Raw genomic sequence first — 12,762 nt, forward strand, 5'->3', positions numbered from 1 at the left:
CTGTTGTCAATCAAAAATGACTTTTTAAAGGACTTCAACTCCATAGTGTTGTCTGTTTCCACACAGGAATTACGCCCACATACACAGCAACACGGTGGCTCAGTGGCTAAGACGCTGAGCTTGTCGATCAGAAAGGTTGGCAGTTCAAATCCCTAGCACCGCTAGAGTGAGCTCCCATTACTTGTCCCAGCTTCTGCCAACCCAGCAGTTTGAAAGCCTGTAAAAATGCAGGTTGAAAAAATAGGAACCGCCTTTGGTGGGAAGGTAACAGCATTCCGTGCGCCTTCGGCATTTAGTCATGCCAGCCACATGACCACGGAGATGTCTTTGGACAGTGCTGGCTCTTCGGCTTTGAAACAGTGCTGGCTCTTCCCCCCCCTAGAGTCGGGAATGACTAGCACATATGTGTGAGGGGAACCTTTATCTTTACACATTAAGCTGACAAATAATAATAAAAAAAACCACACGTACATACCAGGATAATGTCTTCCACTTTGGACTTGATGTGGAATTGAGCATCCAGTAAAACATACTCCTGTGTTCCTAAGAAATTAGTGATGCTTCCTGAAAAAAACATAAATAGATAAATGGAACTGGGAGAACACTCACAAATAAACAATACAAATAAACTTCCAAAGGTTTCTTAGAAAAGGATACTTTGCTGCTGTAGGGAGACGATCCGGCATTGGCTTTTATTAAAATTTAGCTGGTTTATGGTATTGCTAGGTAGTGGGATAGTTCTCCGCATATTTTGGCCTACAACTTCATCAGCCCTTCTGCCAACTAACTGCAGCTAGTAGGACTTGAAGTCAAAGGGCCTTCCGAAAAGCCGTCAAAACCTGGCTGTGCCGGCAGGCCTGGGGTTGATGAGTTCCCCTCCCCTCTCGACTTGTGTGGCTGTGTGATTCTTGGCTATTTTAACTACTTGTATTGTGTTCTATGTTCCCTCTCCCCCTTTGAGTTGTTCGCCGCCCTGAGTCCCTCCCGGAAAAGGGCGGCATATAAATAAAACAAATCTCAATCTCTCTTGTGGGAGCTCCATCACTGGAGGCTTTTAAGAAGCGAGTGGATAGCCACTTGACTGGAATGGTATAGCGTCTCCTGCTGGAGCAAAGGGTTGGACTAGAAGACCTCTAAGTTCCCTTCTGACTCTATTCTTCTGTATTCTGAATAGATCTGTGGTTTAGCTGCACTCAGCCTGAAAAGTTCAAGATCCCAAATTTGCATTTGCACAACTTTTCTTTTAGGTGTGACTCAGCAGGTTGCGCAACTTCGTTCATTCAGAAAGTTTAGGATACGCTGATACAGCGTAGGATGCAAATTCAGGAACCAAGTTAAATGCGTTTTGCAAGCCCAGCCCAAATTCTGTTTATCTCTTGCATGTATCTTGTAAGAACTCATCCCAGGATAACAGCCGCGATGGGAAGAGATATAAATTCATTCTTGCAAATCTTCAGGCTGATCTAATTTGCATTCAGATACATGTGCAAAATTATTATTTTTTTTCAAAAAGGCAGCGCATTTAATTTTGGTCTACAAATCTTGAGCTATCTTCTTCCATCAGCACACGACATTGTCAGGAAACATAAATAAGGGTCCTGTCACGTATGCCCGTGATCTAGTGAGTGTTTTTCATTTTTTGTGATTTATTCAGTTTGTACACTGCCTGATACTCAATGGCTCTGGATGGCTCACAAGAAAACATAAAAAAGCACAGCAATAAAAGAAGACACAAGGATGGCACAACCAGCAGCAATCAAAACACACCCAGTCCTTCAAAAGGATTATACCCATCCTAATCAAAGGTCCTCTGAAACACCTCTAAGGTGGGACCCACCTGAATCATGAGCTTCTAGACCAGAGGTGTCAAACTCGATTTCATTGATGGGCGCATCAAGGTTGTGTTTGTGATCTTGGGGGGCCGGGGTGGGCGTGGCCAGCTCAACATCACTAGTGTCGGGGGCACTGGTGGTTGCCTTAGCGCTTTGCCAGCGAAAATGGGCTCCCAAGCTCCGTTTTCAGCTGCTACGGCCTCCTGCAATCTGTTCTGACCTAGGCTTCCCAAGAGCATGAAGCAGACCTCTTGTCCCAATAAAACCCCCTTTATTTAGGTTAAAGGGAATTCCTCTCCAGCAAAGTATCGGCCAACAGTCTTTCATGAGATTTCACAACTACAGACCTTCATCAGGCTTGGAGAGTTGCCAGGCTGATATCTTCCAAACACCACGCTGTAGCAGCAATTACTTGGCAAAAAGTCAGGAACAGATCTTCATCCTCATGAATTGAACTAATTGTCTCCTGCAAACTCCCCTCCCCTTTCGCTCCTCTTTACTCCCTATGGGAGGGGCCATTCACCGCCCACTTGTGGCCTGATTTGACCCTTGTTCCTTAGCTGTTCCCTTCTCCTGGCAGCTCTGCGCATGCGCACATTGGGAATAGGCTCCAGCTGTTCTTCTGCCCCACTGATGTCCGACTCCAAAGGCAGCTGATAACCGTCAGTCAGCCCTGGCCTCCTCTCTGCCTCCGATGCAGAGCCTTCCCCAGACTTCAGGACTGGCCCATGTTCTTTCCCAACCTCCTCACTGTCTGACTCTGCCGCCAGCTCCGCTGGCAACTGGTGGGCCACAAATAACACTCTGCCAGTGAAAATGGAGCTCAGGAGCACTGCAGGTGGCCCTCCTGAGCTCTGTTTTCATTGGCAGAGGCACCGCGGGCCAGTCCTTCGCTGTTTCTAGGACAGCCCGACTGGCCAGGTCTAAGTACCCCGTGGGCCAGATCTGGCTCCCAGGCCTGAGTTTGACACCCGTGTTCTAGACTTTCCAGAGCGACCAAGACATTGTGTGACTCCATTTAACCATAAGATATAAAAACTGCTGCAAACTGTGAATGTAATTTGTCATATCCTGTTTTGCTTTGTTTCATGCAAGTGAACATTAACCATTGTCAATCAAAGGGAATTGACACACTGAACACTATTTCTTTTTCCGCTCCTGCATGTTGTAAATTTGACAACAATCGGATGATATACTGTAGCAGAAGATTTTTTGATGGGGAGAGAGATTGCACCGGGATCTTCAAATACCTTTTGTGATTATAGAATTGGTCTTAAGTCTTTCCAAGTCCCTTTGTTTTCAGTTTCTCTAAGAGCTGTTGAAGGCTGAGGGCCAAGTGCCCAGTATACAGTATATAAGAGACAGAGGTAGAAAATTTATGTTGCCTGTGGCTACTGGAGCCAGCTTACAAAAACCCAGAGGACCACTAACTAACAGCAAAGAATTGGAATTATTTCTTTAGTGTCATCTAGTGGTCATCTGAATTTTGGCAGCCTTGAACCGATAGCCTCCATATTAGTTAGTTCGTTTACATTTTATGGAGAGTACCTAACCAGCTTGTCGATCAGAAAGGACGGCAGTTTGGTGGTTTGAATCCCTAGCGCCGCGTAACGGAGTGAGCTCCCGTTACTTGCCCCAGCTTCTGCCAACCTAGCACTTCGAAAGCATGTAAAAATGCAAGTAGAAAAAATAGGGACCACCTTTGCCTCATCAGCCATAAACTTCACCGCACGTCACTGGGCCAGCCCATTTCCATTTCAATTCTTTTACTCTCTTGCAGGGGTGGGTTCTGGCAGGGACTACTGTCAATTCTCTCATGGGCACGCAGTGCACATGTGCAGTGCAATAAAATTTCTGCACATGAGCAGAAGCAAAAAACAAGATGGTGGCGTCTATGGTGATGCCCAGAGAACCAGTTCAGGGGCGTGGCAGGTCTGAGTTGCTGCCAGTTCCAGCGACCCAGGCCACCAAACCACTAACTGTTTGGCCAAACCAGTAGGAGCCCACCACTGCTCTCTTGATATTGTATACTTTCATTTAGGGATGCAGTGGCTCAGAGGCTAAGATGCTGAGCTTCTCGATCAGAAGGCAGTTCGCCGGTTTCAAATCCCTAGCGCCGCGTAACGGAGTGAGCTCCCGTTACTTGTCCCAGCTTCTGCCAACCTAGCAGTCAAAAGCATATAAAAATGCAAGTAGAAAAATAGGGACCCCCTTTGGTGGGAAGGGAACAGTGTTCCATGCGCCTTTGGCATTTAGTCATGCCTGCCACATGACCACGGAGACATCTTCGGACAGCGCGGACTCTTTGGCTTTGAAACGGAAATGAACACCACTCCCTAGAGTCAAGAACGACTAGCACATATCTGCGAGGGGAATCTTTACCTTTACCTAACCAGCTACATCTAGGGAATTAGTTATTAGCCGTAGAATACAAGATAAACCAACATCAACCAACATTTCTAAACATTGAACATTGACTCTTGGACTACTTCAATTAACTTGAAAGAAATTGCTCATCTTCCTACCTACCTACCTACCTACCTACCTACCTACCTACCTACCTACCTACACACACACACACACACACACACACACACACACACACACACCTTAATAAACAACCCCATCAAATATGTCTGCTTCGAAGGTAAGCTCCGAATCACCATTCTTGAGAACTTTATCAAATGGGGACACCAGAAAGATAGAGGGAAGTTTTCCTAAGCATCCGATGAGCATCCTGAAGAGGTGAGTAATTGTACCAGTCTCCTGGCTTTCTTTGCTTATGCTGAGTAGGACAAAGAAAAGAGGATTTTGCTCACCGTGCAGTTCTTCAGATCTCTCTTTGAAGGAGGCAGCCATCTTCTGGCCTTCTGCAGAGACCTACTTGGAAGGAAGTGAAGTTTCCGTCAGGCTCAGGCGCAGCAGGTTACGGAGGGTTCAAGATGACAGTTTGGGTTGCCTTATCTCTTCCCCCCCCCCTTTACCTTGAACTGCCTCTTCCTGTCTTCCAGCCACTTCAACTTAAAGTAAGCCCCAAGTAGGGAAGCAGCAGACACCCCAGGTGCATTTTGCAAGAGCAAGTAAGAAGAGCAGAGGCACCGCAGGTGGGAATCTACTTGTCCTCCTACACACCATGTGCAAAGTCAGAAGCTCATTGCATGAAGATAAATGACTAATTAAGCAGCCCCGGTTGATGAATGAAAGCAGGGACTTGTGAAGCACCACCTCTCTCCTGCGAAACAGCAGCCTGAACCTTGCCTTCTCCTATTATTCACCCAGCTGCTGAAGGCTTCCAGAGCAATTGGTGGTGGAAGAGCAATGGCTCTCCAGAAATGGCTGAACTACAAGTCCCAGCATCCTTCATGATTGAGGAGAGTGGCTGAGGTAATTCAACAGCCTCTGGAAAGCCAGAGATTTGCCCTTTTAAGATTTAGCCAAATTTATAGGAAGGACTAACAATTATGAAATAAAAATACATAAGCTCCTCTCTTGGACAGGAATGCTTTATTTTAGGGATTCGGGAGCTAATTACTCCATGATCTGGTATTCCAAAATCCAGAAGTATTTCATGAGAAGAGTCCTCCACTCCTCTGCTCACATTAGAATTCCCTTATGCCACCACGCTCGAAATTTTGGCCTTGGACAACCTGGAACTATGCCACCTATGGCCTGACATAAGCATAGTACACAAAATTGTCTGCTACAATGTCCTACTTAGTCAACAACTACTTGAATTGAATTGAATTTATTGCACTTATATGCCGCCCTTTTCCCCGAAGGGGACTCAGGGCGGCTCACAATCCAAGTCAGGGAAGGGGATACAGATAAGGGATAAAAAAGACCAACAAAACAATACACAATTTAAAAGCACACAACAACCATACCATTCGAGGGGGGGGGGGCAAAAGCTCTTTAGCCCCAGGCCTGTCGGAACAACCAGGTTTTAAGGGCTTTGCGGAAGGCCTGGAGGGTGGTGAGGGTTCGAATCTCCACGGGGAGCTCGTTCCAGAGGGTCGGAGCAGCCACAGAGAAGGCTCTCCTCCGGGTAGTCGCCAGCTGGCATTGGCCGATGGATGGAATTCGGAGGAGGCCTAATCTGTGGGATCTAATCGGTCTATTGGCGGTAATTGGCAGCAGGCGGTCTCTCAAGTACCCAGGTCCAATACCATGAAGGGCTTTATAAGTGACGACTAGCGCCTTGAAGCGTATCTGAAGACCAATAGGCAGCCAGTGCAGCTCGCGGAGGATAGGTGTTACGTGGGTGAACCGAGGTGCACCCACGATCGCTCGCGCGGCTGCATTCTGGACAAGCTGAAGTCTCCGAATGCTCTTCAAGGGCTGCCCCATATAGAGCACATTGCAGTAGTCCAGTCTAGAGGTCACAAGGGCACGAGTGACTGTTGTGAGGGCCTCCCGGCCTTCAGCTTCAACCTCAATAATATATGGGCAAACAATAGATACAAACTCAAGGTAAACCACTCCAGACTCAATTGCAGAAAATATGACTTCAGTAACACAGTCGTCAATGCATAGAATGCTCTACCCAACTCCGTTGTCACTTCCTCTAACCCCCACAGCTTCAACCTTAAACTGTCTACCGTGGACCTCACCCCATTCCTAAGAGGTCTGTAAGGAGGCGGGCATAAGCGCACCAGTGTGCTTTCCGTCACTGTCCCACTGCCCCCATTTATTTGTACTCATTTCCCTTTTTCATGTCCATGTTTATACTTATACCTGTTAGCTTGTACGTGTTTGACAAACTAAATCAAATCAAATAAATAAATAGAACCTAAGATCTGGGATTGAGTTGCCATGGGCGAATAGGTGGCAATATAAATTCAATAAATAAACAAAACATAAATTAACTAAGCTAAAAGAGACTGAAATCCACACGTTGTTCAAATGCTCCAGTAAACCACCATGATTTTGATTCGGCTAACAACCAACCCAAGGTCTATGCCCTTAAGAAAACTGGAGTTCACCAGGAACTAGATAGTTCTGTTGTTGTGAACTCTGTTTAATTCTCAAAAATGCCTATCTGGGTTCAGACTGTAATGCTAAAATTATTTTCAACTAGGGGTTCTGGTTGGTGGGTCTCTGGGTTACTGACAAAGCGGTTTCAATTTAAGTTTGAGGTTTCCTAGTTCTGCTTGGAGTGATTAACAAATAAGACAAACTTTCATCCTCTCTTCCCCCAAATATATATATACATATACATATACATATACATATACATATACATATACATATACATATACATATACATATACATATACATATACATATACATATACATATACATATACATATACATATACATATACATATACATATATATATATATATATATATATATATATATATATATATTGATGGTTCTGATACTCCATTTCTGGAGAACATTTGGGATGTTGATCTGTTAGCACTGGCTACCTGCTTCTGCAATTAGGGAGTCACCGTTATAGAAAATCTCAGAACAATACCAGAGGGTTATTAGTTCCTGACCAAGAGCCAAGGTGGCGCAGTGGTTAAATGCAGCACTGCAGGCTACTGCTAGATCAGCAGGTCAGCGGTTCAAATCTCACTGGCTCAGGGTTGACTCAGCCTTCCATCCTTCCGAGGTGGGTAAAATGAGGACCCAGATTGTTGGGGGCAATATGCTGACTCTCTGTAAACCGCTTAGAGAGGCCTGAAAGGCCTATGAAGCGGTATATAAGTCTACTGCTATTGACTGTTTTATAGACTTCTTACAAATGCACACACACATACACACCTCTGCAAAAAATATTGTGGGGGTAAGGCACTCCCAAAACCCCTGGGGGGGTGTTCTGTAAAGATGCAGCCTGTTGTGCCTTAAAATGGCTTCTACTGTACAGCGCAATGGAGTTGCCATAGTAACGGCTTCACAGTACTTTACAAGGAGGCTCCCTCTGGTAAGGAGGAAAATCCAACATTAGAAATTATGTTTGGTTCAGGCCTTTCTACCCTATAAATAAATACCTGGGCAACGCTGGGTTATTGGCTAGCCTAGTATATAATTCTGGCAATCAAGCCATATAAATAATAGTTGAAGAAACTATCCTTGAAGTTGGAAAAGGGGAGCGAAAGTGTTGTACAAGTCTATATTTTTCTAAAAGGTGATTGGCTTTCAAGCGGCTCAGCCACCACTCTACTGAAACCAAAGGCAGGATAGATTTGCGTCAATTTAAAAGAAATGATATTCAGACTAAAAATCAGATAATTTGTTGATGGTAAATGTTCTTTAAAGTAGTGGAAGAGTTTGTTAAGACAGTGATGAACTCTCTTTTGCTGGAGATTTTCACGCAGGAGCAGATGCTCTCAAGATAAATTCTTCTACTAAACCTTATGTTGGATTAGATCAGGGATGTCCAACCTTGGCAACTTTTTAAGGCTTGTGGACTTCAACTCCCAGAATTCCTCAGCCTGCATGGGAAATTCTGGGAGTTGAAGTACACAAGTCTTAAAAGTTGCCATGTTTGGACACCCATGGACTAATCCAGAGAGATCTTTCAACTGATACATGCTGCGAATCTAATTAATTTTGTCTTGCCTTAGTTATACAAGAACCACGACATATGATCGAATGTAGAAACATACATTCTATTGTGTGTGTGTGTTTTCGTAGATTTTCACGGGTACATATATGCAGGTCTTGGCGTATTCGGGTCTTTTCCCGTGTAAGATTGAGAGTATCTTGGCGACGTTTCGACGAGGTCCCACTCGCCATCTTCAGGCTGGTGGCTTCGGCTTCGTGCTTTGCAGGACATTAATTTCATGTCCTGAAGCTTTAAGGTGCTGGAAAAGGAAGGAAATTTCACATCACAGAACACAAGAACCCAGTAAGAAAAAAAGAAAAAACTTCCTCCCTTTTCCAGCACCTTAAAGCTACAGGACATGAAATTAATTTTGAAGGAACCAAATTAATCTCCAAAACTGAACACTTCAACAAGAGAATAATTATGGAAGCTATCGAAATAGAGAAACACCCCCACAACATGAATAAACGTGACGATACCTCCCGCCTACCAGACATCTGGAAACCAGCCCTAGTCAACAAACGAACCCCACCCACCACCCAGGCCATTACAACGCAAAACAATGGACACACAGCCAGCACCAATCAGCACCAATCTACCAATCATGATACAACCACACAGCCAATCAATTCACTTACGGAAACAAAACTAGCACTCCACACATCCCACCAAGATTTATAGAAAGATGGCAGCTCCCACCACACTTTAAGCCGAAAACACCAGCCTGAAGATGGCAAATGAGACCTCGCTGAAACGTTGCCAAGAAAATCTCAATCTTACATGGGAAAAGACCCGAATACAACAAGACCAGCATACCCACACCCGTGAAAATCTATGAAAACACACACACACACACACTCACGTGCGCACACACACACACACACACACACACACACACACTGGTCTTGTTGTATTCGGGTCTTATATATATATCTCCAGTGTAGTAATATATGCTTAAAAACCAAAAAAACCCCTTGCTTTTGAAGTTCAAAACAGGAAATCACAACAGGTGTATTGAAAAACTTGCTGAGCCCCAATACGTGGGAGATACATGGAATGTTTAATTTGCTAAGTTCCAAACCGCACACACCACCAGTGAACAGAGACTGTGAATTTCAATACATCACTCAGGTCTGCTAACTTTTAGCATCGGTCTACATGGAGTCAGGGAGAAAGCTCTGAAGAATTTTCTCATAATCTCAGAACAGGCTGGGCTCAAAGATCACATTCAGCTCTGAAAACTTTAACCACCCTTATTGAATTAACTGTAACGGCTGAGGTTCCCATGATAAACTAATGTGAAGGAGTTTATTAAGATTATTGTTCAGCTTCAGCTTCCATTACTGAATCATTGCAAAGCTGCCCAACAATACGACTCATGGAAACATACCACAAACTATTCCGAGAGCACATTTATTTTCTGCCATTCATAAATTAACAAACACTATCTTAAATTTGCACAAACATTTCTAAGCCTAGAGTTCTGTTTGATTTTGAATACAGAAGCATAAAAATACAACCCTTTTTGAATTCGGAATATCAAAAAGCACGCAGGGAAGAAAATCTGTGGAATATATTCTTTATTCTAGTTTTGCAAGGCTGAGGCTAAAAGACTTCAACCTCTTTAGAAAACAGTGTTAATTAACTGTCCCTGATCCAGAATATTCTAACAATACATCTAAGTGCAAAAAGAGCCGTGGTAACATGTTCGGCAATGCAAAACAAGACAGAAAAACCTGCACATGGATTAGAGAACTATAAAAGTAAAGGTTCCCCTCGCACATATGTGCTAGTCGTTCCTGACTCTAGAGGGTGGTGCTCATCTCCGTTTCAAAGCCAAAGAGCCAGCGCTGTCCGAAGACGTCTCCGTGGTTATGTGGCCGGCATGACTAAATGCCAAAGGCGCATGGAACACTGTTCCCTTCCCACCAAAGGGGGGTCCCTATTTTTCTACTTGCATTTTTATATGCTTTCGAACTGCTAGGTTGGCAGAAGCTGGGAAAAGTAACGGGAGCTCACTCCGTTACGCGGCGCTAGGGATTTGAAACCGGCGAACTGCCTTCTGATCGACAAGCTCAGCATCTTAGCCACTGAGCCACTGCATCGCTAAATGAAAGTATACAATATCAAGAGAGCAGTGGTGGGTTCCTACTGGTTCAGCCGAACAGTTAGTGGTTTGGTGGCCTGGGTCGCTGGAACTGGCAGCAACCCAGGCATGCCACGTCCCTGAACTGGTTCTCCGGGCGGTGCCATAGGCATCACCATCTTGTTTTTTGCTTCTGCGCATGCGCAGAAATTTTATTGCACTGCACATGCGCACGCAGTGCACATCAAATGCGCCCTAGAGTGAATCGGCAGTAGTCCCTGCCGGAACCCACCCCTGCAAGAGAATAAAAGAATTGAAATGGAAATGGGCTGGCCCAGTAACGTGCGGTGAAGTTTATGGCTGGTGAGGCAAAAAGAAAGAAAGCGGCTTTTGCCCACCCCGCAGCTATGTCCGAAATAGAGGCGCCCCGCTCCCTGCAGCTATGTCTGACCCAGCTGCGGGGTGCGGGACACCTCTATGTCAGACAGAAGTGGCGGGGCGCTTTCTTTAGGCTTTTGCCCGCCCGGCAGGGCAAACGCTTCCACCTTGCAGGCGCCGGAACCGCAGGCCACCAGGAGTACGTCCTGCCCGCAGCAGAAGAGCGCTGGTTCCTGCTTCAGAGGGACGACTTGCTGCGACCCGAAGGGGTGCAAATTGTAGACCTGCACCATGGCTCCAGCTCGCCCAGGCTCCGCACCCAAAATCAACTGTCTCCTGCGCGATCCTCGCCTCGTAGCCACTGCAAAGGCTAACGCTTCCGCAAAGGGCCCCGCCTCAGGCCGATCAGCTGGAAGGAAGCTTCAGTCGCACCCCCAATCCAGCCACCGCTTCCCGTGAAGGCAGCTTCTCTATCGGAGGCTGCTTGAAGCCATTTATACCAGACGACAGGGCTTAAGGCTGCAGCCTACAATCATTTACTTTCTCCCCAAAGGTGATCTAGTTCTAAGCGTGGCTTTAAAGTCCCGGCGCCGCATCTGCCATAGAGTGGGACGCGTCCCGCTCTATGGCGGACGTGGTGGCAGGGCTTTAAAAAATAAAAAGCCAGCCTGAGTGCCAGCAGAGGTGGGTAAAACACACACACACACACAAACATTACTTACAATAATACAAATTACAATTACTTACAAATTACAATAATTTTGAATTCTTCCCCCCTCCCTCCGACCCACATACCTTTTCCAGCTGTTTCACAGAGGATTTCAACTCTCCTCTTGTCTGCCATGATGAAAATGTAAAAAAGGTAAAAAGAAAAAGGCAAGAGCTGCTGAGGTCAGGCTGGGCTAGCTGCTGCCAGAGCCTCCAATGGATGACTCTGCTTAACTGTTTAAAAAAAGCCTCTAAAAAAAGGGCCCTCTACAGGAAGAGGCAAGAGAACCAAGTGCCTCATCTACATAAGGAATTTTTCGGCTTTTAACCCTTGCTTAACTCTGCTCGAGTGATCATAAAGATAGACTAAATGAGGCACGTAGTTCTCTTGCCTCCTCCTGTAGAGGCACTTTTTTAGAGGCTTTTTTAAACAGTTAAGCACTAAGCAGAGTCATCCACTGTCACTCTGGCAGCCACTACCTCAGCCTTTTTCCTTTTAATTTTTCTTTTCTTTTCATGATGACAGTGGTGAGGCCCTGCCTCCCCTGCCTGCACATCACTGGGCTGGTCATATAGCAAGGATTGATGGCAGGTGGACCAAGGCAGTCAGAATGGATCCCACTTGATAAAAGTTTCCACGAAAGACACCTAAAACAAGATGGAATGACATCAGCAAGTATTGTGGGGCCAATTGGCAAGAGACAGCTTGATTGGAAACATGCGGAAGAGGCCTTCATCCTGCAGTGGATAGACAACGGCTGAAATGGTGGTGATGAGGGTATCTCCGCTTTAATCCTATTCTACAACACCAGGTCCTCCTAAATATAATAATCAAAGCAATTCAACAAAGTCCAACATTGATTAGGCTTTGCAATGTTCACAACAGATAGTCCGTTGGCTTACCTGACTGGCTGTTTGTTCTCTGGGCACTGCTTGGAGAATCCAAGCATGGGTTAAATTCAGCCCATTAGCCTAGAGTTGAAAATAGCAATAGCAATAGCAGTTAGACTTATATACCGCTTCATAGGGCTTTCAGCCCTCTCTAAGCGGTTTACAGAGTCAGCATATCGCCTCCACAGTCTGGGTCCTCATTTCACCCACCTCGGAAGGATGGAAGGCTGAGTCAACCTTGAGCCGGTGAGATTTGAACCGCCGAACTGCAGCTAGCAGTCAGCTGAAGTGGCTGCAGTACTGCACTCTA

At 45.5% G+C, this 12,762-nt stretch overlaps 1 protein-coding gene across 1 annotated transcript in view; it reads right to left on the bottom strand.

The window, feature by feature from the left end:
* CARMIL2 (capping protein regulator and myosin 1 linker 2) overlaps positions 1–11,146 on the bottom strand; it is a 95,675-nt gene extending 84,529 nt beyond the window's left edge. Inside the window, exons 1-2 of the mRNA XM_087729303.1 lie at positions 10,927–11,146; positions 476–564 (exon numbers count right to left, since the gene is read on the bottom strand). Of these exons, the coding sequence (XP_087585429.1) occupies positions 476–564; positions 10,927–11,146 (309 nt within the window). The remainder of the gene's footprint in view (positions 1–475; positions 565–10,926) is intronic.
* Positions 11,147–12,762: the final 1,616 nt, after the last annotated feature.

The sequence above is a fragment of the Thamnophis sirtalis genome, unplaced genomic scaffold (genome assembly GCF_051295495.1).
Source record: "Thamnophis sirtalis isolate CommonGarterSnake01/CBP01778 unplaced genomic scaffold, rThaSir2_p1.2 scaffold_14, whole genome shotgun sequence".
Taxonomy (NCBI): Eukaryota; Metazoa; Chordata; class Lepidosauria; order Squamata; family Natricidae; genus Thamnophis; species Thamnophis sirtalis.